Raw genomic sequence first — 27,258 nt, forward strand, 5'->3', positions numbered from 1 at the left:
GAATGAGATAGAATGCTCGCCACAGTCTGCTTCTAGAAGTTTTTGAGAATCTCCTCAAATTCCTTACAAAGTATAGGTGCTGGTGAGCCTTCTTCATGATTACATTGATATGGAGGCCCCAGGACAGATCTTTGGAGACGTTGACACCCAGGAGTTTGAAGCTCTTGGCCCTCTGCACTGTTGACCCCTCGATGAAGACTGGTTTGTGTTCTCCTGAAATCCAAAACAACCTCTTTGATTTTACTCATGTTTGGTGCAAGGTTGATGTTGTGACCACTTAACCTCCTGTATGTTTCCTCATTGCCGTCTGTGATTCTGCCGAAGCTCGTGGCATCTCCAGCAAATTTGTAGATGGCATTTGAATTGTGCCAACTCACACTGAAGATATCGGTGGAAAGAGAACAGAGATAAAGTTTCAAGTTGGAGACTGTTGTCAGAACTAGGAAATGTGGGGGAGGGGAGATGAGCAGGACAATGGAGAATAGCTGAAATGGTGAGGTCAGGGTTGCCAGTGGGATAAGTTGTGGCAATCAATGGGTTGATGGATGAATGGAGCAATTAGGGACAAAGAACAAAAAAAAGTGACCTGCAGCTGTGAAGGACATTTCCCATGGATCAGACAACAGTAATAAAGGAAGAAATGAGCCAATGTCACAGATTGATGAGTCACAGCAGAATTGGATCATTCTGATGCAAGCAGAGAATGCAAGTTAACTGAAATTGTGGATTAACCTCCTTTTAAGCTGCCTTAAATGCTTTTTGAATGTCTTCCTCAGGTTTACATTGGGAATATTGTAAAATAAATCACCTTCACTGTGGCTGCATGGTTGAGCATCTATAAACAGCTTTGCAATTACGCCCAAAATTTTCTGTGACAGCATTTGCCAAACCCATCGCCTCTTTCACCTTGAGCAACCAGGGTAGTGGGTGCAGGTGATCTTCACCTCAGCTCCAGGTCACTCCTGCTCCTATCTTCTATGTTTAACACTGCTTGGTGAATTTTTCAATGAGGAACGTAACAAAGGAAAAGATTCCCAAGAATGTTCCCGGGACTGGCGGGTTTGAGTTATAAGGAGATTCTGGTAAGCTGGAACGTTTCACCTGGAGTGTAGGAGCATAAGGGGAGACGATAAAATCGTGAGGGGCATAGATACAGTTAATAGCCATAGCCTTTTCCCAGGATAGAGGTACCAGAGAGCACAGACTCAAGGTAAGAGGAGAAAAAGTTAAATAGGACATGAAGGGAACCTTCTATGCATGGTGGGTGGTGGGTGAATGGAATTAGCTGCCAGAGGAAGTGGTAGAATTGTGACATTCAAAAAGCATTTTAGGCAGCTATGTCTTAGATTGGAGGTCAATCCACAGGACCATAAGAGCGGCTGAGAGGATCACTGGGGTCTCCCTCCACCCCCACCTATTGACGTGATCTACTAGGATCATTGTCTGAAGAGGGTGGGCAAAATTTTTGAGGCCCTCTTTCCACCCTGCACACAGCATCTTTCAGCTGCTCCCGTCGGGGAAGAGATCCAGGAGTATCAGAGCCAGCACCACCAGGCTGAGGAACAGCTTCTTCCCACAGGCGGTGAGAATGGTGATCGACCAAAGGAACTGCTCACACTAACCATCTGAGATTGTTGGCATAGCGGTTAGCGCAACACCTTTACTGCACCAGCGATTGGGACCAGGGTTTGAATCCCGCGCTGTCTGTAAGGAATTTGTACATTCTTCCCGTGTCTGCGTGGGTTTTCCCCGGGGCCTCCGTTTTCCTCCCACCGGTGTAAATTGTAAATTGACATGGACTTGTGGGCCAGAATGGCCTGTTACCATCCTGTCTGTCGAAATGTGGAAATAAAGGTTTTCAGGGATATGAGCCAAATAAAGGCAAGTGGAACTGGCTTGGTCGGCATGAACAATTTGGATAGAGGGCCTCTTTCCCTGCTGTAGAATTCTATGATTATGAATTTTGGAGAACTATGCTCTCTTTGCACTGACTGCTTGGTTGCCAGTAACAATCCATCTCAGTTGATATTGCTGCTGCCGGCTCCTTTTCCTGGATGTTCCCAAGATGATTGTCCTTTTCCTGTCAGTCTGTTCTGGTTCCTTTCCAACATTCATCAATATATATCCTGTCATCGTTGCTGCATCATCAGGTGTTTGAATCAGACCTCAGCACTCAACTGAACAAGACGGACTGAATGCCAATCCTTGTTCTGATGACATGGGTCTAATTTGAAAAGGCAGAGAATCGGTGTTGTGGTTCGGTCCTCACTGAATCGTATCTTGCCTGAGTTTTGTCTGTTGATTTAGATGCCCACTGTACACATCTGTAGTGAAATTAGATAATTGTCATCAAAACTTGGGGAAAGAATTTTATTTTCACCAGCAATAAATGGAATATCGGTTCTGGTTGAACAAGATTGAACAACAGTCCAATACCCAGTAATCTCACATGCATTTCTCTCCCCTTGTCTAAAGCCAGCCCATCAGTTTGTGTATGGAATTGGCATGCTCTGCAATGAAAAGGATTAAGGAAAAGCCTTAGTTTCTCTTGTGACCTCCTGATAAAGGAGCCTCCGGCAAATCTTTGAATCTGCCTTTTCTTGTTGTGTAAAACAAGAAAATCTGCAGAAGCTGTGAGTATAGTTAACATAAAAATGCTGGAGAAACTCAGCAAGTTGCACAGTATTCTTCATGTTGGAAAAATAAAGATAAAAGTGGCATCAGCGACCCATGGCGAATTTCTGCGGGCTGCGGAATCCCTGTTAAATGCTCCTTTAAAATACTCACCTTCCCAGCTGCTTTCGTTACAATCTGCGTCGCCCGCAGAAAAATAATTTCAGGGAGGTGTGCGATGTGTGACAAATGTTAAGTTGAGCCTGAGCCCTTCATCAAGTGTTGTGAGTAATGCAAAAACAAATTCACGAGTTGTTGCCAAGTCTGGAGGGCCTGAGTTAGAAGGAGAGAGTGCCTAGGCTGGGATTGTTTTTCCTGGAGTGGAGGAGGCTGGGGGGGAGGGGGGTGGTATCTTACCGTGGTTCATAAGGTGAATGGTCTCTAGGGGAAGGGAGACCAAAACTAAAGGGAATAGGTTTAAACTGAGAGGGGAAAGGTTGAAAATGAGCCTGGGATGCACTGGGGCTCACCCAGAGGATGGTGGGTGCAGTAAAGCTGGAATTCAAGCAACTGGCAAAAAAAAAATCCTGTAGTTTAGACTTGTCTGGTGAGCAGAATCAGTGCATCATCAGGCAGCGAATAAGTTTTAGTTCGGCACAGTCAGAGTAAGTCCCAAGCAACTGGAAAATGCACTTACCCAGCATCTACCAATCCCCATAGGTGCCAAATACCAGGGGTTTTAATGTATATGGACCGAGCTGCCAGAGGCTGCTGTAAAGGTTGGTACAGTTCCAACATTTAAAAGGCACGAAGGATAAGGAATGCTGGGCAACACCAATGGGGACTCTCTCTACTTTATGGCAGGCAGAAGGCAGTTTTGTGTGATATTATGCATTCTGTGCTATTACATGACAATAAAGGAATCTTGAGTCTTGAAACACAGGCAGGTAGATCAAGTGCAGATGGGCGACTGGTTAGCATGGGCCAAAGGGTTGGCTTTTTCTGGATGTGCATTCATTCCTGTTTGTCATTAAAGCTTTCAAAAACATAACTCAAAATCCTATATAGTTGTCACTGTTCAAACATTTGAAACTTGACCCAAAGTTTGTTCATTATTAGATCATCTGTGGGAACTGTGTGCAGAGAGCACTGCAAACATGATTACCCTGGCGGTGTTTTGGAAGTGGAAAGGCCTTCAGTCGTTTTCAAAGACTTCCAGCTGTTCTCTGCAATGACTTGAGTGTCATGGCCTTGCCCTCTGTCCGTCTCACAACTGTTGGCTATGGTTCCCAGGATTCTATCTGGACCCTCAATGAGTCATTCTTTCAGAGTAAATGGACTCTGATATTGGCGACAACTAATCTCTGTTGTTTTCTTTATTTATGGTACGCCGGTCAGAACAAAGGCGGATGGTGCTTGGAATTGCAACATTTTCTATTCCTGGTGTTCAGTATGAGCTTTAAAGCTGACAATTTATCCTCATCATTAAGGCACACCACTTGATTCCCTCATCCCTTGAGGGGTGATATTTTTCTTCCAATAAGAGATACAGACATACAGCACACTAACAGGCCCTTCATCTACAACCACGTACGCTTTTTTTTGGAAGATGGGAGGAAACCAGAGCACCTGGAGGAAATCCATGAAAACATGGAGAGAACATACAAATACCTTACAGACAGCGTGGGATCCAAACCCAGGTTGCTTGTACTGTAACAGCGTTGCACTAACCGCTACACTAACCATGCCATCTTTCTAAGTTGTTAAAATACATTTTGGGTGTCTATTATTCTTTCTTTAAGGCAGCATGGTTCACAGAGCATTTAGCACAGCACTCTTCCAGTGCCAGTGACCTGGGTTCCAATTCGCAGCAGTCTGTAACAAGTTTGTAAGGAGGATATTTTTTATAATGCATATGTTAAAACCTTGCAAAATCTCCTTACCAGCTTGCTTGCAGATGTACCTTGTGGCCTAGAGATTTCTTACCCTCCTTTCCTTCATTTCAGCTCGTCGTTCAAGCCGGGTTGTTTCACGGAAGCGAGATGCTCTGCAAGATGGTTTCCAGCCAGGAGGTCAATGTGAGTTCTGAGCCCGTGTGGAATCAAGAGCTGGAGTTCGACATCAACTTCTGTGACCTACCACGGATGACACGTCTCTGTTTTGCATTGTACGCCGTGATAGAAAAGGCCAAAAAGGCTCGGTCGACAAAGAAGAAATCAAAGAAAGCCGTAAGTTGGATTTTCACTGCCAATCCGCACCCTCTGCTGCGATTAATGAAACAAATGCTTGATTTGATCAGATAATCAACTTCCAGGTGGTTATGGGTAATTCAACATTCTGACAAACTTGCAAACAACTTTGTGCTCTACTTGGGAAAGAAAGGCACAGTGACACCTGTTATGGACAGTGTTATTGTTGTAGCACCTAACAGGAATGCTGGATTTGGGCAGAATATCACACATTTTTGGAAATCTGAAATATAAACAGAAAATGTTGGAAAAGCTCAGTCGATCAGGCAATATCTGTGGAAAGAGAAATAATTCTTGTTTTGAGTCCAGGACCCTGGATTTTAGTGGGAGCTTTAGTCTACCTAAGAGCTTTTCCCTTGAGCAAAATGAATTCTTGTTTTGATATGTTGGAGCAATTTACAGAACCAATGGAGAAATGTACCACTTTCAAATTTTGGAATTTTAACAAAGTTTTGGGAACTGAAAAATACTGTGCCTCAGCTATCAGTTCTGTCACCTCTGAACACTCAGAAGGTTGAGGGTTCAAGTCCCACTTCAGATAATTAAGCACACAACGTGAGACTAACATTGCACTAGTGTTGAAGGAGTGCCTCACTGTCGGAGACACCGCCTTTCTGATTGGCAAAAATGGAACCCTGTGCCTTTTGATTCAGCTGGGTATCTGTAAGGACTTTGTACATTCTCCCCGTGAAAAAAATCCCAGGATAGAAGGAATTAAGTAAAACACGAAAGTCTGCAATCACTGTGGTTGAAGTAAAAGCACAATGCTGGAGAAACTCAACAGGTCAAACAGTGTCCTTCATGTGGATGGAATTAATTTCTGCTCTTCTCCCCAATGTTTATAATCATTATCACCTTACTTCTTGCAGAATATTCCTGTGCCCAGGATGATTATTGCTTGGCCACACATACAATTTAGAAGTATTTAATTGGCTGCGATGTATTTTAAGTTGTCATGAGGTCATGAAAGACTTTAGAAAACTATCTCTTCACAATCCTGTGGTATGTCAGGATAACCTTTCTGAACACTTCTTGGGGATCAAGAAATTTTCAGAGAATTTTGGCTTGTATATTTTTATAAGCTTACGTTCTGTGATGAATTTAAATTTAGCACAGTAACTACCGTTTTGGCCCAGGTGTCTGCCGCCCAATTACATCCAATTAATCTCCACCCCCGGTACGTTTTGAATAGTGGAAGGAAACTGGAGCCCCCCCCCCCCACCCGGGGAAACCCATGCAGTCACGGGGAGAATGTACAAAGTCCTTACAGACAGCACAGAGTTGCCACCTGTAAATTATGATTGGTGATCATTTTCCAATGCTATGCAGGTGTATTGGATGTAATCACATTGCATCCCAGACACAGTCACTTCTCCCTCCTCCCGCGGGGAAGAAAGTTCAAGGAAGTGAAATCACGCACCAATGGCTTTAAAGACAGTTTCTTCCCCTCTGCCATCAGACTGGTGAATGAGCCTCACAACAATGATGTTATGCTTCCCTTCATCTGTACTTATTGATCTTTTCCCTGTAACACTCTACTCTTTAATTATCCTCTTGCTTTTCAAGTTAAATTTCAGGTTTATTTGTCATCTGATTGTATCAGCACACCCGACAAAACAGCATTTTCCAGTCCACAGAGCAAACACATGTACAGTCCTAAACAAGACATGTACTGTATTTATACACAGTACATATGTGTATATATAAATAAATATTTGTAATAAGTAATAGTCACAGAAAGTTGTTTTAGCAGTCATTCAGTATTCTCACTGCCTGTGGGAAGAGGGTGTTCTTCAGTCTGGTGGTTCTGGCTCTGTTACGCCTATATCTATTTTCCAACTGATGCTGCCTGTGGAATGGTGGGGGTCCTTGCTGATTCTGTGAGCCCTCTTTAAATAACGATCCCGGTAAATCCCATCAATGGGCGGGAGGGTAACCCCAGTAATCCTCTCTGTCACTTTTTTGGTCGACTGACCTCATATCTGATGCTCTACAGCAACCATACCACACAGTGATGCTCTCAATTGAACTCCTGTAGAAAGCTGGCAGAATGATGGCCATGCCTCTCTCAGCCTTCTCAGGAAGTGCTCTTGCTGTTGAGCCTTCCTGTTAAGTGAGGAGATGTGTGTCGAGGATAGGTCACTTCTTAAATGGACTCCGAGGAACTTTGCGCACTCCACTACTGAGCTATTAATGTGTAGTGGAGAATGGTTGTCTCTGGTCCTCCTGAAGTCCACAATCATCTCCTTTTATCTTGTCCACACTGACAGTCATGTAGTGACTCTTGCACCATTTCACGAGATTTTCTACCCCTTTGTATTTTGACTCATTGTTGCTGAAGAGGCCAACTTCTATTCTGTACCACTGCATGCATATTAGAGTTGACTGCTGGACTGCTTGCGGAAGAACCCTCCTCCTCGCTGTACCAGGTTTAGTGTGACCATGAACTGGAATCATTTTCTGTGTAGTCACATCTGTGGCATAGCAGACATGGATCATCAGTCATCTGGTCAACAAGAGTTGGTCACACCCATACACTCATTCTGATTTTTGCTTGAAAATATTTTTCCTACGTGATCTCAGCTCCCTAATTTTAGTCATATGGTCAAAACCATTTTTCAGATGGGTTTTCAAAACATTTCTTTCAGATGTATTTTTTCCCCCCAAAACATTTGGCCTGTTGCCAAGTCAAAAGAAAATTGTTTGAAGTGGATCAATTGTCAGAATGTTCTGAATCCTCTCCATCTGATTCCCCGCCTCCCTCTCCCCACCACCTGCAGTCCACCCACAGGCAGAGGAGGAGGATGTCCCACTGAAACCAATTGGCCAGGTACTGGTGAGATCAACCTCCTGAGTCCATGCCTGAGACCCTGTGCAGTTCCCTCCTGGTATGGAGAGGGTGACGCGGATGTCAGTCCAACTCCACCAAGTTCATGGTGAACCCAAACTCAACTGCTTGTTCTGTTGACTGTATTTGCACAGTCAGTTAGTCAACATTTCTGTCTTTTGCACACATTTTCTTCTTCTTGAGTACAGTTTGGAGTGAAAGGCAATGGAGAATTGTGAACTCAGCCAGTGCCATCATGGGCATCAGTCTTCACTTCATTAAGGATATCTACAAGAGCCAGTGTCTCAAAAAAGCAGCCTCTATCCTCAAGGACCCCCACCACCCAGGCCAGGCCCTCTTCACTCTGCTACCATCAGGAAGGAGGTACAGGAGCCTGAAGACGAGCACCTAATGGTGCAGAAACAGCGTCTTCCCCTCCACCATCAGATTTCTGAATGGACAATGAACCACAGACATTGCCTCACTTTTTCCTCTTCTTTTGCCCTAATTTATTTATTTTTGAATATATTATTTACAGCAATTTTTGCACCTAATGCTGGCGCTAAACATCGAAATTTGTGATACATGTTCATGACAATAAATTTTTTAATTTAGACGTACAGCGCAATAACAGGCCATTTTGGCCCATGAGTCCGTGGGGCCCAATTGCATCCAGGTCTTTGAGGTCCATGTTCACCTGTATGGCCTCAAAACAGGAGTGCTGTCCTGTGGGGACTTGGCATGGTAAATAATGTTATTGTCACAGGGTGACTCACCACAGGAAGCAGCTGGCCAATTCTGTGGAGTGATGCAGTAATGTTTACTGCCGTGTTTCATTCATGAAAGGTTGACTTTCCATGCGATTGCTTTTGTGTTTGATTTGTGAAATGACAGTCATTGTAAAATAAAGAATAGAACAGAAGCACATTGGATAAACAGCAGATAAAACTGGATGTAAATATTGACAGAACCAAAATGCTGGAGGACCTCAGCCAGTCTCGCTGTGTCCATAGGAGGTAAAGATTATGTTACTGACGTTTCGGGCCCGAGCCCTTCTTCAAGGAACAAGCAAAGAACAGAAAAGGTCAGAATAGAGACAGTGCAGGCCGGGGGGAGGAGTCCAGGCCAACAAAAGGTGTTAGTTGGATATGATAAGGGTAGAGGTGAGAATTGATTTTGGCTCTGTGAAAAGCAACAGAGGGAATAGGAGCTGGGGAAAGGCGACAGGGGAAAAAGTTGGGGTGGGACGGGGGGGTGCAGGGTAGTTGAAGCAAAGCCAGAGAAGTCAATGCTATCCAGTTGGAGGGTACCTAGGCAGAAGATGAGGTGTTCCACCAATTTGTGGGTGGGCTCAGTCTGGCAGAGAATGAGACCATGGACAGACGTGTCAGACAAATAGTGTAATCCCTTGTTGAATGTGCTGAGTAGTTTAGGATGAATGGTTCAGTCTAAAGTTTTTATTGATGGGAGTGTTTCCGATTTCACTGCAGGACTGCCCAATTGCCTGGGTGAACACCATGGTATTTGATTACAAGGACCAGTTGAAGACTGGCGATGTTTGGCTGTACACTTGGCCATCAGTGCCAGGTAAGACGCACAGTCATGGAGCTCAGGGATGGTCAGTGATGCCATCTCTTCCTTCCAGAAGGCTGGTATCATTTTGCTGAAACAGCAGGTGCTGCCTTTGGCCTGGGTGATTGGATTGCACTTGCAGAATAACTGTATATACTCATGGAAATATAAAATCTTTTGGACCACTTTTTTCAGGCCAAAAATGGTGTTTGGCGGTGGGGGGGGGGGGGGGGGGGGAATGTTGACTTTTACACAGGATAAACTTTTGGCTGTGATAATTACCTGCGTTGTTCAAGGCGTTGGGAGCTCGGATGGCCAGCATCAGGTGTTAAGTCCACGCATGGGGCATCGTGAGCTCAGATGGGTGGGTGGCTAGGCAAGATCTGCGATCGGGATCTCGGATGGACATGCGGCCAGGACGAGGGTCCGCTGTTGGGAGACAGAAATAGGGACTTTTTTTTTAATTCTGAAGCTGTGCCCTTGGATCCCGGAATTTCCTGGAAACATCTTCTCATCCACTCTATCCAGCCCTTTCGATATCCGGTCGGTTTCAATGAGATTCCTTCTAAACTCGAGCAAGCACAGGCCCAGAGGCATCAAACGCTCATCATACATCAAACCCTCAGTAATCTCCTGCTCCTCAGAGTCTGACCCCTTGAAAACCTAACACTCCTGTGCATCACCAAGGGAGTGCTGCGTTGATGAGGGTGATGGAGGAAGGGGGGGGGGGGGCGCGGGTGGAATCTTTCAGGTTTGATGAATAGCGCTGGACAACAAATTTTTTTTTCAAAAAGTTTACTTGCTGAAGACAAATTGCAGATTGTGATAGAGAACTTCAAGCTGAACACAAAGATAATTTCAGATTTGCAGCATCACGTAGGAAGTTGCAGATGCTTTTATTGAATTTAGCATGTTTAATCGCATAATGAAGCTGACACATTGAGTTAGTTCAACTGGCCTAACTGACCGCTGATATTCATTTCTACTCAGCCTCTTGTGTCAGTACCCAACAATAGTTGACCAGCAATGATGGATTCCAGTTGCCCTGATACTGTTTTTCCACGGTCGCAATATCCTGGTCAAACCTTTCACCATGTTTGTCACTGACGGCACCAAGATCAGCAGGGAAGACGTCCAAGTGCAAATGCAGAAAATGAATTTTCAATGACATGTTGCACGTCATGGTTTTATATGCTTGAAGTAGACTTAAAATATAACAGGAAATCACAAAAATAGGTGATAGCTTTTTTTTAAAAAAGTTATGTGATAGGAAACTGTTACCGCAATTTTCGTGATCAGCAGTCCAAAATCCATAAAATACACCCAAAAGTGTTCAAGAAGCAAAATCTTCATTGTGTAGTGTTATCAACTGAGCGAGAAAAGCGCTGTGGAAAAAAGTGGCTGCATATTTCCCATACTGGCATTATGGGATGGCCTGAAAAAGAAGCAAGAGAAAATATCAAAAGGCAAATTTTTCTTTGATGTTATTAATGCAAACTGCCCATTCACTTAATTGCCCAATTTTAACAGTGATGGAAACCAGATGTATTGCCAGGTTGCTTGTTGCTTCTGTGATTGATGGTGAAGACAGAGGATGGGCAGAATGTTGGCACATGGGAGCAGTGTGTGTGTCTTCTGCAAATGTGTCTGTTCCTGACCTCTCCGCTGTTGCTGCGACCCTGGCTTTACCAAAAATGCCCCTCTCTGTTCCAGCATCCCAGTTACTCAGCAGGTTGTGACTTGAATCAGAAAATTAGCTCCTCACCCAAAAATTTTAGTTCTCTGATCATCTGATAGTGGAAGGATGGATTTTGGTTTAAGGTCTTTAACAGTGAATATTCTTTCTGTTTGACAGACGACAAGGGAGAGCTGTTGAACCCGATGGGTACTGTACAGAGTAATCCAAACACTGACAGCACTGCTGCTTTAAACATCTTTTTCCACAGTGTGGTACCCCATCCCATCTATTACCCATCTATTGAAAAGGTAAGTGCAGAATTTGACCTCTGAGAAATGGGCAGCCCGGTTGGCGTAGCGGTCAGTGCAACGGCTTTACTACGCCAGCGGTTAGGATCGGGGTTTGAAGCCCGCGCTGTCTGTAAGGAGTTTGTATGTGCTCCCCTTGTCTGCATGGGTTTTCCCTGAGGTCTCTGGTTTCCTCCCACTGTTCAATACGTACTGGGGTTGTAGGTTAATTGGGTGTAATTGGGCAGCACAGACTTGTCGGCTGAATCGCCTGTTACTGTGCTGTGTGTCTAAAATTAAAATTAAAAAAAACTTAGAATTGGTGGGCAGCACGATTAGCTTGGCGGTGAGCGCAACGCTATTACAGCACCAGTGACCCGAGTTCTAATCCGGTGCTGCCTGTAGATTCTTCCCGCATCTGCGTGGGTTTCTCCCATGTGTTCCGGTTTCCTCCTCTCACCATCCAAAATGTGCCAGGGTTGGAAGAAGTGCAAATCGAAAGTCTGCAGATGCCGTGGATGAAGTACAAACACAATGCTGGAGAAACTCAGCTGGTCCAACAATGTCCTTTGTATAGCAAAGATAAGGATACAGAATCAAGGGTTGAAGGTTAATTTGGGTGTAATTGGGAAGCACAGTTTTAAATGGCCAGAATCGGCTTCTACTCTGCTGTATCTAAAAATTAGATTTAAGAAACAAGAAGCTCCAGAAATGGAAAGGTGATCCAAGCCATATAATCTGCCCCCACTCCCCTGGGTTACGTGGTGTCAGAGTTCTACATCAGGAAACAAGCCCTTCGTCCCATCTTGGCCAGCATGACAGAAGAGAATGTGGGTGGCATGGCTAGTGTAGGGTTCAGAACAACACTATTACAGCGCCAACGACCCAGGTTCGAATCCCTCACTCTCTGTAAGGAGTTTGTATGTTTTCCCCTTGCCTGAGTTGGTTTTCCACGGGGATTCTGGTTTCCTCCCGCTCTTCAAAACATCTGGTGGTTGTAGGTTAATTGGGGTATTTGGGTGGTCCGGAAGGGCCTGTTACCGTGCTGTATGGCCAATTTTTAAAAAAATCTTTCAACCCAGCCCATAGCCAGAGCTGAGTCGTTGCCCAGGAGAGGTGGTAACGCTGGATAATTTCACCTCCCCTCCCCTGTCCATTCATTAACCCAGACTGTACAAAGGGGAATTACGCTGGCAGTAGACCACCACACATCTGGAAGCCACAGGCTGACCCAACTCCCGAAAAGCACACGCTACTTCTAGTGACTTCATCAGGAAGCGAAACAAACCAAATGTATCTGTCTGTACTTCCCAAACCAAACATCTGTTCACCAAACTCAATCTGCTGGAGGAACTCAGCAGGTCGAGCAGCTTCAGTGGGAGAACACAGAAAGGTGCATGATTCGAGCTGAAACTCTACATCGGAACTGGTGAAGGACATCTATTGAGTTGTTTTGTAATGAGTGCCATGTTTCTTGTCTGCCCCCCCAGATCCTCGATTTGGGTAGGAATGGAGAGCGTGTTAAAGCATCGCAGTCGGAGGTAAGTTGTATTATTTTATTTTTATTTAGACATACAGCATAGTAACAGGCCCTTCTGCCCCACAAGCCCGTGCCACCCAAATACCCCAATTTACCTGCAACCCCTGTGTGTTTTCAGTGGTCAGAGGAAACCCATGTAGGCACAGGGAGGTCAGACAAAATCCTTATAGACAGCATGGGATTCAAACTCAGGTCACTGGAGCTGTAGTGGTGCCTTTACCACTACACTAACCGTAAAACCATGAAGTTCCAGTAACAAAAGCACCAACTGTTGCTAATACTAAGCAGGTTAGGCAGTGTTGGTGAAAAAAGAAAAAGTTAGCGTGAAGGTCAAAACCCCTTGAACAGAACTGCAGTTCGAGCAGCATTACCACAGCATATGGCCTGTGCATTGAACAGCCCCATTGGGTTATTTGACAGCAGTTACTGCACTTTTGTTGACATCTAGTAGGATCTCTTTGGCTTGGCTTCGCGGACGAAGATTTATGGAGGGGGTAAAAAGTCCACGTCAGCTGCAGGCTCGTTTGTGGCTGACAAGTCCGATGCGGGACAGGCAGACACGGTTGCAGCAGTTGCAGGGGAAAATTGGTTGGTTGGGGTTGGGTGTTGGGTTTTTCCTCCTTTGCCTTTTGTCAGTGAGGTGGGCTCTGCGGTCTTCTTCAAAGGAGGTTGCTGCCCGCCAAACTGTGAGGCGCCAAGATGCACGGTTTGAGGCGTTATCAGCCCACTGGCGGTGGTCAATGTGGCAGGCACCAAGAGATTTCTTTAGGCAGTCCTTGTACCTTTTCTTTGGTGCACCTCTGTCACGGTGGCCAGTGGAGAGCTCGCCATATAACACGATCTTGGGAAGGCGATGGTCCTCCATTCTGGAGACGTGACCCATCCAGCGCAGCTGGATCTTCAGCAGCGTGGACTCGATGCTGTCGACCTCTGCCATCTCGAGTACTTCGACGTTAGGGATGAAAGCGCTCCAATGGATGTTGAGGATGGAGCGGAGACAACGCTGGTGGAAGCGTTCTAGGAGCCGTAGGTGGTGCCGGTAGAGGACCCATGATTTGGAGCCGAACAGGAGTGTGGGTATGACAACGGCTTTGTATACGCTTATCTTTGTGAGGTTTTTCAGTTGGTTGTTTTTCCAGACTCTTTTGTGTAGTCTTCCAAAGGCGCTATTTGCCTTGGCGAGTCTGTTGTCTATCTCATTGTCGATCCTTGCATCTGATGAAATGGTGCAGCCGAGATAGGTAAACTGGTTGACCGTTTTGAGTTTTGTGTGCCCGATGGAGATGTGGGGGGGCTGGTAGTCATGGTGGGGAGCTGGCTGATGGAGGACCTCAGTTTTCTTCAGGCTGACTTCCAGGCCAAACATTTTGGCAGTTTCCGCAAAGCAGGACGTCAAGCGCTGAAGAGCTGGCTCTGAATGGGCAACTAAAGCGGCATCGTCTGCAAAGAGTAGTTCACGGACAAGTTTCTCTTGTGTCTTGGTGTGAGCTTGCAGGCGCCTCAGATTGAAGAGACTGCTATATCATTGAGTAATCACAAGGCAGTGCAGCTCCCCATCGCCAGAGAGTATTTCATGACCTGTTCCATGGAAACTGAGTAATTCCCAAGTAAACATTCCTGCTAGCATGTTATCTGTGTTACCAATCAAGGATATGCTCTGTGTGGCATTCTTGGTGAGCTTTGTACACTCCAACAATGACTCTCAGGCCGAGTGTACACTGTTGTTCTCCACAAAGTTTCTCCATATCCCACTCTGAGGAACGGTCTGTCACTCCACCATAAGGAATGGAGTTACTTTGGCATCGTATTCACTGTGACTTCGCTGTATTCTGTGAACTATGCACATGTCATAACCTAAAACAGCAATAAACTGTCCTTCGATAAATTGGAGTTTGGCCATGCATCAGTATATTTTATTATTCCCAACCTTATGTGAGCCTTGCTTAAGCCAACGGTACTGACATTAAATCAACGGTATTAACTCATGCAGTAAGTTGGAATATAGCCCATCGTTGGTCATTATTTTGGCAGTGACTGGGAGACTTGAATAAAAGCTGCTATGACTATGAGTGGGATGAAGGGTTTTTCCAATGGACATTTCTGGAAGAGGGAGTGGCACGTGGACTAATTGGGGTCTCTGAATCGATTCCACAGCAATACCAGTTGAAGGAGATCATGGAACGCAAGACATTAACTGAGTTTTTTGAGGACGAGAAGGATCTCGTGTGGAAGCTGCGGTACGAAGTCCGCGACCATTTCCCTGAGTCTCTCGCTAAGCTGCTGTCAGTGACAAAGTGGAACAAGCATGAGGATGTCGCTCAGGTAGGAAACTGAGACGAGGCTGACAAGTGATGAACAGAAGATAATGAAAAATAGAAAAACACTGCATAAAGAAAAAAAATTATTAAAAATCGTGTATAAATTACCTTCAGGCAATGTGCATAAGGTGTATATGAAACATTAATGGATTTTGTGTTTAGACTTGATTCCCATCCCCAAGATATCTTATTCCAATTCCTCCGACTTTCCGGAGCTCCCAACGCCCCAGCCACTGACACGAACACTGACCCCGGCCGCCAACTCTCCGGAACTCCTGACACTTCAACTGCCAACTCCAAAGTTGAACCAGTTCTCCTACCTATAGGATATTGGAATCCATAATCCAAAACACTTCTGTTCCTAGGCATTTCGGATAAGGGATACTCAATCTGAACTTACGTATATGACAATAAACTCCCATTCATTCAGATTATCAGAGCTTCAATGAAGTACCCAATGTGGTGGTATTGTGGTGTAGATGTGACCTCTTTAAAATATGCTTCGTCTGAGAATGTTCTGAAAGAATTATAAGCTTGGCCATTCAGATTTCACATGCTCAAACATCTTTAACAAATTAAAATCCCCAAAAAATGTAGTTCAACTCAGTAGCTATCTTCGATGAATGTGCCTAGGGTGATTTCCAAATGGCCCAAAGACCTTTGCCTCTCTGTGGGGATTGTGGTCTCTTGTCCACTGGCTAGGACTGTGGAAGACAGATGTTGTCAGACAGATAGACGCTGAAGCAGCAATCCCAAATGACCAGGCATTTTCACCCTTCTGTTTTCTTGGTATATGACTGGCAGCTTCCCAAAGAAGACATTGGATAGGAATGGATTGCTTCATTGATTCTTCACTGTGAGCACAAGGAATGAAAGCAGTCATGAAAACATACAGATTGGGTGTATTCACTACTTTCAATTCTCTCTTTTTCTCTCCCTTACTCTTTTTGTCTCTATCTCTCCATCCTCTCTCTCTCTCACTTTTTCTCTTTGTCTCTCTCCTCTCTCCCTCCCTCTCCCTTTTCCTTGCACTCTCCCTCCTTCCCTTCCCTCTCTCTCCCTCCCACTTCACAAGCTATAGCCTGTGAAGCTTGTGAGTGAGACAAATGTTTGTTAGATGCTGACAGGTCAATCTGCAACCTGGCACAGGATCATAAGGTTCAACTATATTTTTAATCTGGGAGTCTGCTCTCTGCAGGAATCTGCGGCAGGAATCGCTTCATTAACTCAATCAGAGTAATTAACCCCGGCTCTCTCAGCTTCAGGTTTCAGCTTGATACCATGCTCTGCTGCAACTGGACCTTTGCCCTTTGAGAATTGAAACTTTATTAACACTTCAGTAATAGAAATAATTACAAAAGGTGCCATAGGAAATATATTTTGCAAGTTTACAGTGTGTTGGATTTGTTGATGCTGAGGAGGTCACTGTAATATTCTTGTGCTTCTTTTAAAATCCCCTCATCCTTCCTTACATCTGCAATCTCCTCAAACCCTCCAAACATCCAGGAGTTCTGCTGTCCTTCCATTCTGGCTTCCTGGATGGCTCCACTGTTGTTGACTCACCGCTGCCTGGGTCCCTGGATCTGAAATTTGCTCTTCAAACTTTCACTTTTTACTTTAAAGATTCTCCTTTAACGACACCCCCGAAACCCTGCTCCCTGCTAATGGATCTTGTCTCTGACTCCATTCTCCATTGCTTTTGTTCTGTTGAACCATGTCGAAATTGCACAGCTGGACTGCCCGCAGAACAAACTTTTGAAACCTGAACGTGAGCTTCCCCTTCAACTAAACCTTTGTTCATCTGCCGCAAATTTCTCACGAGGTTCACTGTCAATTCTTGCTTGTAAGCCCACGACCTTGATCTTGCTGCACTTACCAGTTTTCCAGACTATTGGATTTTATTCAATTAATATTCAAACTCTTCTCACTCACTTTCTTTGAACATTGCAGTACAGTTTTTTCCCAGTCAACTTGGAGGGTTTAAAGGGAGCTGGGAACCTGTGTGCTACAAGAAACATGGGAACTGGGTTCCTGGTAAGTTGGGGTCCTCTCGCAGCTCGAGATTTTAGTTGGCATGAATGAGTTGGCCAAGGAGCCTGTTTCCCTGTAGTCTTGCTCGGTGACTCTCTGAACCAGGACCACAGTGAGTTTACAGGAAGTAATCTCGTGATGTGTGAGACGGAGCAGGGGGATCAGCACCCATTTGCTGAACCTTTGGGGGATCCCAATAATCAAAGAGTGGATTATCAGAGTTGTACTGTAAGCACGGGCTGCCGTTGTTCCCTGCTTGATATGGCAGGCAGGGGTATCTCTGTTCACCTGATTGCTAGTTATTATTTTTGAACACTGTATTTAATGAGAACAGATGGTCTGTGGATTGAAGCAGCACAGCAGTAACTGTGCGTGTGTGAATTGTACAGTCGCATTGCAGCCAGAGTGCATTTTATTTTGCAGGTAATATCCCTCCTGCAGTCATGGAAGAAACTGCCTGCACTAAATGCCCTGGAGCTTCTAGACTACAGCTTTCCTTGCCGCTTCGTCCGCTCATTGGCAATAGATTGTTTAAGGAAGTTGAGGTATGTGATCATTGGGAAGGTAAGGGATTAGAACTGCACTCATTCTTTTTCTTTGGCTTTGCTTCGCGGACGAAGATTTATGGAGGGGGTAAAAAGTCCACGTCAGCTGCAGGCTCGTTTGTGGCTGACAAGTCCGATGCGGGACAGGCAGACACGGTTGCAGCAGTTGCAGGGGAAAATTGGTTGGTTGGGGTTGGGTGTTGGGTTTTTCCTCCTTTGCCTTTTGTCAGTGAGGTGGGCTCTGCGGTCTTCTTCAAAGGAGGTTGCTGCCCGCCAAACTGTGAGGCGCCAAGATGCACGGTTTGAGGCGTTATCAGCCCACTGGCGGTGGTCAATGTGGCAGGCACCAAGAGATTTCTTTAGGCAGTCCTTGTACCTTTTCTTTGGTGCACCTCTGTCACGGTGGCCAGTGGAGAGCTCGCCATATAACACGATCTTGGGAAGGCGATGGTCCTCCATTCTGGAGACGTGACCCATAAAGATTGGTTTAATTCCGATATAATGTACACAGCTGAATTCATCTTGGTGCAGCACATTGACTGAGTAATCGCTCTCCCTGCTGTATGAGGAAATGGAGTCAGCCGTCCTGTCTCCACACCTGCTCTAACTCTCAATAGGTTAATACACAAAAATGCTGGAGAAACTCAGCAGGTCCCACAGCGTCCATAGGAGGCAAAGATACATCTTTGAGCCCGAAACATTGGTGATTTATCTTTGCCTCCTGTGGATGCTGCAGGACCTGCTGAGTTTCTCCAGCACTTTCATGCAATCACAGGGTCTGCAGACTTCTTTGTTTCACCTCATTTGGCTGTGTCTGATCTGAACCTGGGTCAGCACAATGTCATCCTCCCACCCCATCTTCAAATCTCCCCATCTACCAACCATTTGCATCAGCCGCAGGTATAGTTAGTGACTCCATCTCCTCCCCTCTCTGCTGTAGAAGATCTCAAAGTTTCACCATCAGGAGAAAATTTCTCTCCGCTTTTGTCAGAAGTGTCTGAACCTTTAGTTCTGGATCCCTGAGCTCTTGTCTTCCCCAAAAGGAAGTTCATCCAGAGAGTACCCCAAGTACAAGCACAACCTTCATTTCCTGCCTCTGTTGAACCAGCCCAGGGTGATATTAAAGAAGAGCTTAGAGACATTTCCCTAGCGTTATTTCATCTCAATGAGCTGATGTTCTCTCGTCATTTGCTGACACGGTTTGCGTTGTGACAGTGCCAGTGACCGGGGCTCTAATTTGGTGCTGTCTGTAATGAGCTTGTACGTTCACCCTGTGTCTGCGTAGGTTTCCTCCGAGTGCTCCAGTTGCCTCCCACCCTTCAAAACGTACGCGGATTGCAAGTCAGTTGGGCGGCATGGGCTTGTGGGTGGGAAAGACCTGCTAGGTCTCAATTTTTAAAAATTTTAATTGAAAAAAAATTATATCATTGCAATTGTGGGAGCAGGAATGGCTGCTGTGTTCCCAATACTCTGACAATGAGTGCACACATTAGCTGTGAAAGGTTGAAACCATGTCCTGGGGACATAAAAATCTCTTTGCAAATGTTTCTTTTATTGAGCTCATGGTCAGCTCTACAGGTTTTTAACAGTTAATTTTTTTCACTGATTGAACATCTCTTTCTTGTTCTTTCTCACTTGCCCCTCAGTGATGAAGAACTTTTTCAGTATCTCCTGCAGTTGGTTCAAGTGTTGAAGTACGAGCCCTACTTATATGCTGAACTGACCAAGTTCCTACTGGAGAGGGCTTTGAAGAACAAAAAAATTGGGCACTTCCTGTTTTGGCATCTCAGGTAGAGGATCTTTCTGAATATTCCACCTGGGCACTCTCCAACCAGATGGCAATAACATCGAGTTCTCGCCTTCTCAGTTTCTGCTCACCTTCTCCCTGTCCTCCCTCCCTTCCCGTTCCCTCAGTCTTCTTTCCTCCAGTTCTCCACCCCCCTTTCCTCTCAATTCACAGAGCCCCCCCCCCCCCCATTTTCTGCTGTGCACTCCCTCCCTTTTTCACCTGTTACCTCCTGCCTAAGGGACCATGCTCCTCCCCCCCCAGCCCTCCTCTTCCCCCACCATTTTGTTCGGGCACCTGTCTACATTTTGCTTATACCTTGAAGGGCTCAAGCCCAAAACATTCTTTGTGTATTTTTACCTTTGCTCTCTAAACTATGCTGTTTGATGATCTGAGTTTCTCTAGCATTGTGTTTTTACTTTAAAAATCCTTTTTGTTGAGACCTGGGGGCTTTACGTGAATTTTAATGACATTTGTTGGAAGGAATGGAGGGGCAGCTATAATAAATTGGTTTTCTTTATTCTCCAATGTCCTTCAGTTGTTAGTGGTGTAACACATTCTACCAGTACAGTCTTTGAGGTCCCATTGAGGAGGGAGTTCCAGGATTTAATTAAAGTAACAGGTCCTTTGAGCCAACCTATCCACACCTTCCTGGGCTGGCGCCATTTGCTTGCATTCGATCCGTATCCTTCTATCCCCTTCCAATCCATGTACCTGCCAGAATGCCTTTGGAACTTTGTATTTGTACCTGCTTCTATAGATTCCTCTGGCAGCTCATTCCATAAATAAACCACCTTTGTGTAAAGTAGTTTCCCCTCTTAAATCTCTCCCCTTTCACCTTAAACCTGTGCCCTCAAGTTCTGGAACTGTCTTCCCTTGGAAAGAGACTGAGCATCCACTTTATCGATGCCCCTCATGATGAATGAAACCTCTCTGAGATCATCCTCAGAGAGACATAACATTTTGGACAGCACGGTTAGTGTCAGTGATTGGGTTCGAATCTGGCGCTGTCTGTAAGGAGTTTGTATGTTCTCCCGTGTCTGCGTGGGTTTTCCCCAGGCGCTTCGATTTACTCTCACCATTCAAAACGTACCGGGGGTTGCAGGTTAATTGGGAGTAATTGGGCAGCAGGGGCTGAAAAGGCCTGTTACTGGGCTGTATGACTAAATTTTTAAAAAATTTAAATCCCTCCACCTAGCTAAAGATCCAGTCTCTCCCTGGAACTCAAGCCCTCCAGTTCCTGGAACATCCTGGTGAATCTCCCCTGCACATTTATAGCTGGGTGACCAGAGCTTGTCAAATATGGTCTCACCAACGTCTTGTACAGTTCCATCATGAGGTCCCAACCTTTATACTCAGTAAATACACAAAGCTTCAGAAACTCAGCTGGTTAAACAGCGTACTTTGCTATATAAAGGACACTGTTTGACCAGCTGAGATTCTGCAGCTTTGTGTTTTTACTTCAACCATGATGTTTGCAGACTTTTGTATTTCACTTAGTATTCAGTTGTCTGCCCAGTGAAGGCAAGCATACCATCCCCGTGAGTTGTCACAGTTATATCTTACTTCCCACACACCTGGTGTTTTTGTCCTTGTAGTCAGGTTTGAGAAGTGCTGTTGAACAAGCTTTTGAGTAGCCAGGTTCCACCAGTGGTAGGGGGACTGAATGCTAAGGGTGCTGATCAAGTGGGCCGCTTTCTTGTGGACACTGATTTTTAACTGTTCACAAGGCAAGTAGGATCGTAACACTGGACAACAATTTTTTTAAAAAAAAGGTTTTCTGACTGAAAAAAACAGGGGTTATGATAGACAACTTTAGGCTAAAAACAAAAATAATTTCAGATATTCTGTCTCACATCGGAAGTTGGAGAAACATTAGATTAACTTTTATTAAATTTGGCACGTTTAATCGCATAATGACGCTGACCTAAAAATGTTTTGTCACTGATTTTCATTTGTATTCAGCATCTTCTGCCTCTTGTGTCAGTGTCCAACAACATGTTGGATTCCATTTACCCTGATATCGCTTTTCCATGGTGTCCTGGTGAAACCTTTCACCGCGTTCGACACTGACGGCACCAAGATCAGCAGGGAAGAAGTCCAAGTGCAAATGCAGAAAATTAATTTTCTATGGCATGTTGCACGTCATGGTTTTGTACAGTATGCTTGAAGTAGACTTACATTTTTTTTAAATTTAGACATACAGCATGGTAACAGGCCATTTTGGCCTACAAGTCCATGCCACCCAATGTACATCCAATTAACCTACACCCCAGGTACATTTCAAACATTGGGAGGAAATTGGAGTCCCTGGGGAAAACCCACGCAGACACGGGGAGAACGTACATATTCCTTACAGACAGCGTGGGATTCATCACCCAGTCCCGATCATTTGGCGCACTAAAGGCGTTGCACTAAAAGCTATGCCAAACCTGCCACCCATATAGCAGGAAATTACAAAACTGGGTTATATCTAAAAAATGGTGCATGATAGGAAGATATTTTGGTGATTTTCATGAACAGCAGCCCAAAACCCATGAAAATGTTCAGGAAGCAAAATGTTTGTTGTCCAGTGTCATGGGTCCCTTCCCGACTTGTGCCTCAAAGGTGGCAGAACAGCTTAGGGGGATTGGGGTGAGTACATCTCTGTTGAATACTCATTATATTGCAGGCGGGTTATTGATGTATTTGGTTGTTCTAACGACAAATCTTATTTCATGCATGTTTCAGGTCAGAAGTGCATTCAGCTGCAGTGTCATTGCGATTTGGATTAATTCTGGAGGCATACTGCCGAGGAACCAACCACCACATGAAGTCCCTGCTGAAACAGGTGAGTGGTGAGGCGCAGTTTGCATTCCAGAACGGTCTGAGAGCGAGCGGTCATGTGATGCAGCCACTGAACCAATTGTGATTCTTTGACACCCAATTATCTGCAGGGGTTTTCTCCTCAAGTTAGCTCAGCTGAAAAATAGCTCACCTAACTTTAAAATAACAGGAGGAGATGAGTGGGATGGTTATGGTTTTTGTCCTGGATATAGATCGGACACCAGAGAGGAAAGGTGAGAATTGACTGAGTTTGCCCCCATGAATGCAGAGATGGGGGAAAGAGGCTGAGGGAAAAGGCGAAAGAGAGAGACAGAGCAAGAGAGAAGGAGACATTGGGTTGTGTGTGGGGGCTTTTACAGAAAAGTTGGCATAAGGTGAGAGGAGAAAGATTTAGAAAGGAGGGAGATAACATTTTCCACACAGAGGGTGATAGGTCGGTGGGTCGAACTGCCAGACGAAGTGATGGAGGTGGGGGACAATTACAATGTTTAAAAGACATTTGGACAGATCCATGGAAGGATTAGAGGTATGTGGGCCAAACACAAATAAATGGGACTAGCTCTGGTGGGTGAGTTGGTTGGCATGGCTATGTTGGGCTGAATGGCCTTTTCCCCACTGTATGACTTGATTACAGATCATGCTCTAACCCCGTGCACTCTTCAGTTAGTTTTATTGGATTTGTTTGAGCAAGCTGACTGACGTTTTGAAAATCTGTTTGGATTTTAGCCAGGCTTGATTTTCTTTTCAACCAAGTCACACTCAACCAGACCTCGCAGGAAAAGGGGCAGATTCACTGAACGAATGCTGATTTTATTCCTTTATATCCAAGTGTTCATAATAAAAACACAGAAATGCTGGAGGAAGATAAGTTCCTGATTCAGGAGGTAATCAAAGGTTGCAGAGACAAGGCAGGAGAATGGGGGTTGAAAAGGATAGTAAATCAGCCATGATGGAACAGTGAGGACAGACTCAGTGGGCTGAATGGCTTAAGTCTGTTCCTTTGTCTTATGATTGTAGACAGTTCAAGTTTCCTGTCACGTGTACCAAAGTACATGAGAAAGTTTGAAACGCCTTGAAGAAGGGCTCAGGCCCGACACATGGGTAATATATCTGTACCTCGTATGGACGCTGTGAGACCTGCTGAGTTCCTCCAGCATTCCTGTGTTTTTAACTACATATGGGTCAATCTACCCAAGTGTAAACCTTTATTCAATAAAACAAGTCATCCTTTACTGGAGGCAGGTGGAAGAGTTGGATGACTGTTTTTGTCACATCAGTGATTGCTGTTGGATTGGTAGTTAGTGGTGAAGACCCCTGCAGCTGGGTTACTGACACTGGATATCATCCGTTTGAACCAACGCACTGCACTCTCTTCCAATCCCAAGCTTTCGCTGATCCTGATCTCGAGAGCAGCAGGGAGAACATTCTGCTTTCTTCTCTGTCTAATCCAATGGCCAAAACAAATAAAAAGCTGCAGACACTAAAAATCTGAAATAAAAACAGAAAATACGGGTGAGATAACTCAGTAGGCCAGATGGTGTCTGTGGAAGAGGATATAGTCCAAGATCCAAAAGAACTGAGAAAGAGAGAAATGCATTTGTCTCGGTTACAGAGGTCGGGGGAGGTGGGGTGGGTGGAATTTTTCTGACAGGGTCAAGGTATTGAGGCAGTTAAGATAAATTAAATAATTTGTTGGCTTGACATGTTGTAATGCTCATGTTGTATTGTCTCCCAATAGAATAAAATAATGGCTAGCATAGCGGTTAGTGCAACACTGTTACAGCGGTAACACCGGGGTTCAAATTCCATGCTGTCTGGAAGGAGTTTGTACCTTCTCCCCTTGTCTGTATGAGTTTTCACTGGTTGCTTCGGTTTCCTCCCACCGTTAAAAAAACGTTCTGGGGGTTATAGGTCAATTGGGTGGCACAGGCTCATGGGCCAAAAGGGCCTGTTACCATGCTGTTTGTCTAAATTTAAAAGGAATACAGGCAAAACGGATAGTTCTTATCCAAGCAGAAAGATCGAGTTCTCTGAAATTCGAAGGTTTGTTGACAAGTATTGCATGTTGCAATCCAACCAAACTCAAGATAAGATGCTGTTGCTTCAGCTTACTGTGGGCCTCTCTGTAGCAGTGCATGAAGCCACAGAGACTGAGTTCAGAATGGGAGTGGAAGGGGGAATTAAAACGGCTGGTCCCTCCTGCGGACCGAGCACCAGTTCTCGACCGCACCATCACTTGGTTTCGACAATGGTCTCCAGGCCGAGACGTTGACCGTTCCTTTTCTCCCGCTGGTGCTGCTCAACCCGTTGAGTTCCTCCAGCAAATTGTGTTCAGCTTGAGATCCCAGCATCTCCAGCATGAACCCACTCTGGGATTTGGTTTCTCATGTGAGCCAACATGATGAGCTTGCTGTCGATGGTTTACCAGGTTGCCCCTGAAGCACGTGGGGGCTGAGCCTGCACTGGGGAAGATTGTGTGCTTAAGTTTGAGAATGCTCTTGCAGTTTAATTTCATTAACTCCGATCATCAGAATTTATTGTCATGAACATGTCACAAAATTCATGGTTTTGCGGCAGTGTCACAGTGCAAACATTTATATAATCCACATTTCAAAATAAATAAACAGTGCAAGAAAAGACAAAGTGAGACATTGTGGTTCATTGATCATTCAGGAATCTGGTGGCTGGGGGAAGAAGCTGTCGTATCACTGAGTGCTCGTCTTCAGGCTCCTGTACCTTTTCCCCGATGGTAGCAGAGTGAAGAGGGAATGGCCTGGGTGGTAGTGGGGGGGGGGGGTCCTCGAGGAGAGATGCTGTTTTTTTAAAGACACCGCCTCTTATAGATCTCCTCGATGTTCAGGTTCTCCTGATTTCCTCTGAAGTCTACAATCATTAACATTGAGAGCCAGGTTGACACCACTCAACTGGCTGATCTCTCTCCCTCTTGTAGATCTCCTCGATGTTCAGGTTCTCCTGATTTCCTCTGAAGTCTACAATCATTAACATTGAGAGCCAGGTTGACACCACTCAACTGGCTGATCTCTCTCCCTCCTGTAGATGTCCTCACTGCCATCATCTTTGTCCCAATATCACGATCTCTTTTTTTTTGCAGTGTGATGCTTTGAAGAAAATGAAAGCCCTGAATGACTTTGTGAAGTCCAGCTCCCTGAAGACGACCAAAGCAAAAACAAAAGAAGCTTTACATGTCTGCATGCGGCAGGAGACGTGCATGGAAGTTCTGTCGAACTTCTATTCTCCTCTCAATCCCAGTAACTTCCTCCTGGAACTCTGGTGCGTTAATTATTAAGAGAAATTACAATAAGGTCCAGTGTGAAGAGAGTGTGAACTTTGGAGCTTATACTTGGCATTGTATGAGAGTTAGTTTGAATGAGAACCATACCACTCTACAGCACAGAAACGAGCCCTTCGGCCCTTCTAGTCTGTGCTGAACTATTTTTCTACCTCGTTCTTCTGACCATATCCCTTCATACCCCTCTCATCTATGCGCCTGTCCAAATTTTTCTTAAATCTCAAAATTGAGCCTGCGGCTCGTTCCACACTCCCACCACCCTCTATGCGAAGAAGATCCCCCTCATGTTCCCTTTGAACTGTTACCCTTTCACCCTTATTGATTATGTTATAGAAGCACCTCATCGTTCTACTCTTTCCAGGATCATAGAACACTGCAGTGCAGAAACAAGAGTTTTATTCACATTTACAGAATTTATGTGAGGGGGAATAAAGAAATTGAACATAAATATATTGTCTTAAATCCATGTTTCTTGACACATGTGTAGATGACGCAGTTTCGTGTTACAAACAACTGGAAGAGGGGGCCATTTTCTTGGGACCCCCATAATATAAGAATCGCCTGCACCTTATTCATGAAAATAGATGCAGGAAATAGACTTGTGAAATGTCTTTCTTTCTGACATTCATTGTGCCATTATGTCAATGCATTCTGTTTACGTGCTTCAAGGCTGCGGGCGGCACAGTTGGTGTAACGGTTAGTGCAACGCCTTTACAGCACCTGTGATTGGGACCGGGTTCCAATCTGTAGGGAGTTTTCCCCATGTCTGAGTGGGGCTCAGGTTTCTTCCCACCATTCAAAATGTATCGGGAATGTAGGTTTACTGGGTGTAAGTTGGGCGGAACGGGCTCATGGGCCCACATGATCTGTTAACGGGCTGTATGTCTTTAAAAATTAAAGACAACCCCTGTTTCCTCTTGAAAAGCATGAAGCATTTTATCACACACCCCAGTGGGAGAGATAATGAACCTGTTGTAACACCAACCACACATAGAACAGTTGGACCTTCTGGAAGCATATAATTTCTGTTATTTCAAATGTGATGCCTCAATCCACAGACTGTACTTCCTCCTCCCAACCCCTACAACAGGGGAGGGGCGGTAAATGCCAGAGAGAGGCAGCAACAGGCCACCCACTCAAGGGGCTGATGCCTCCAGGAAATATTGATTGAATGTTTAAGTCTTGTCAATAATACAGAAACAATCGGGCACCATCGTAGGTCAGTTACAAGAACACTGGAAAGGAATGTGCGTTGGCAAAGACATTTCTTCTGTAATGAGTTTTGCAGCTGGAAGTTTTTCTGAGAAGCATTTCCCAAGTGAGCCAGCCCACTGACCTTCCACCTCCCGGTATTTGCAGGGTGGATAAATGCAAGTTCATGGATTCCAAGATGAAACCACTGTGGATCGTCCACAGGAATCAAAGGTCCGATGGGAATCCTATGAGCCTCATTTTCAAGAATGGAGATGGTATGAAAATGTTTTGTTTCATTTTAGCTTGTTTTCAGTATCCAACTTTTTGTGTCTTTGAAAACATCACAAGGAACTTTCTGATAATCTTGGAAACTCTCAGCAGATCAGGCAGCATCTGTGAGAAAAGAAGCATAGTTGATATTCTGGGTCAGTCTCCCTCATTGGATAAAGGGCCCCTAACCCCATTCGTTAATCCAACCATTT

The 27,258-nt window shown here is 45.0% G+C and overlaps 1 protein-coding gene across 15 annotated transcripts in view; it reads left to right on the forward strand.

Moving 5' to 3' along the window:
• The window catches only part of pik3cd (phosphatidylinositol-4,5-bisphosphate 3-kinase, catalytic subunit delta), a 206,798-nt gene that overhangs the window by 161,643 nt on the left and 17,897 nt on the right, over positions 1-27,258 (forward strand). For all 15 annotated transcript variants that reach the window (XM_069918431.1, XM_069918432.1, XM_069918423.1 and 12 more), the window contains 10 exons: positions 4,620-4,841; positions 9,180-9,276; positions 11,117-11,247; positions 12,717-12,767; positions 14,921-15,088; positions 17,539-17,660; positions 19,307-19,450; positions 22,177-22,276; positions 25,385-25,563; positions 26,942-27,051. In XM_069918431.1, the coding sequence (XP_069774532.1) occupies positions 4,620-4,841; positions 9,180-9,276; positions 11,117-11,247; positions 12,717-12,767; positions 14,921-15,088; positions 17,539-17,660; positions 19,307-19,450; positions 22,177-22,276; positions 25,385-25,563; positions 26,942-27,051 (1,324 nt within the window). The remainder of the gene's footprint in view (positions 1-4,619; positions 4,842-9,179; positions 9,277-11,116; positions 11,248-12,716; positions 12,768-14,920; positions 15,089-17,538; positions 17,661-19,306; positions 19,451-22,176; positions 22,277-25,384; positions 25,564-26,941; positions 27,052-27,258) is intronic.

The sequence above is a fragment of the Narcine bancroftii genome, chromosome 2, assembly GCF_036971445.1.
Source record: "Narcine bancroftii isolate sNarBan1 chromosome 2, sNarBan1.hap1, whole genome shotgun sequence".
NCBI classification, from domain to species: Eukaryota; Metazoa; Chordata; class Chondrichthyes; order Torpediniformes; family Narcinidae; genus Narcine; species Narcine bancroftii.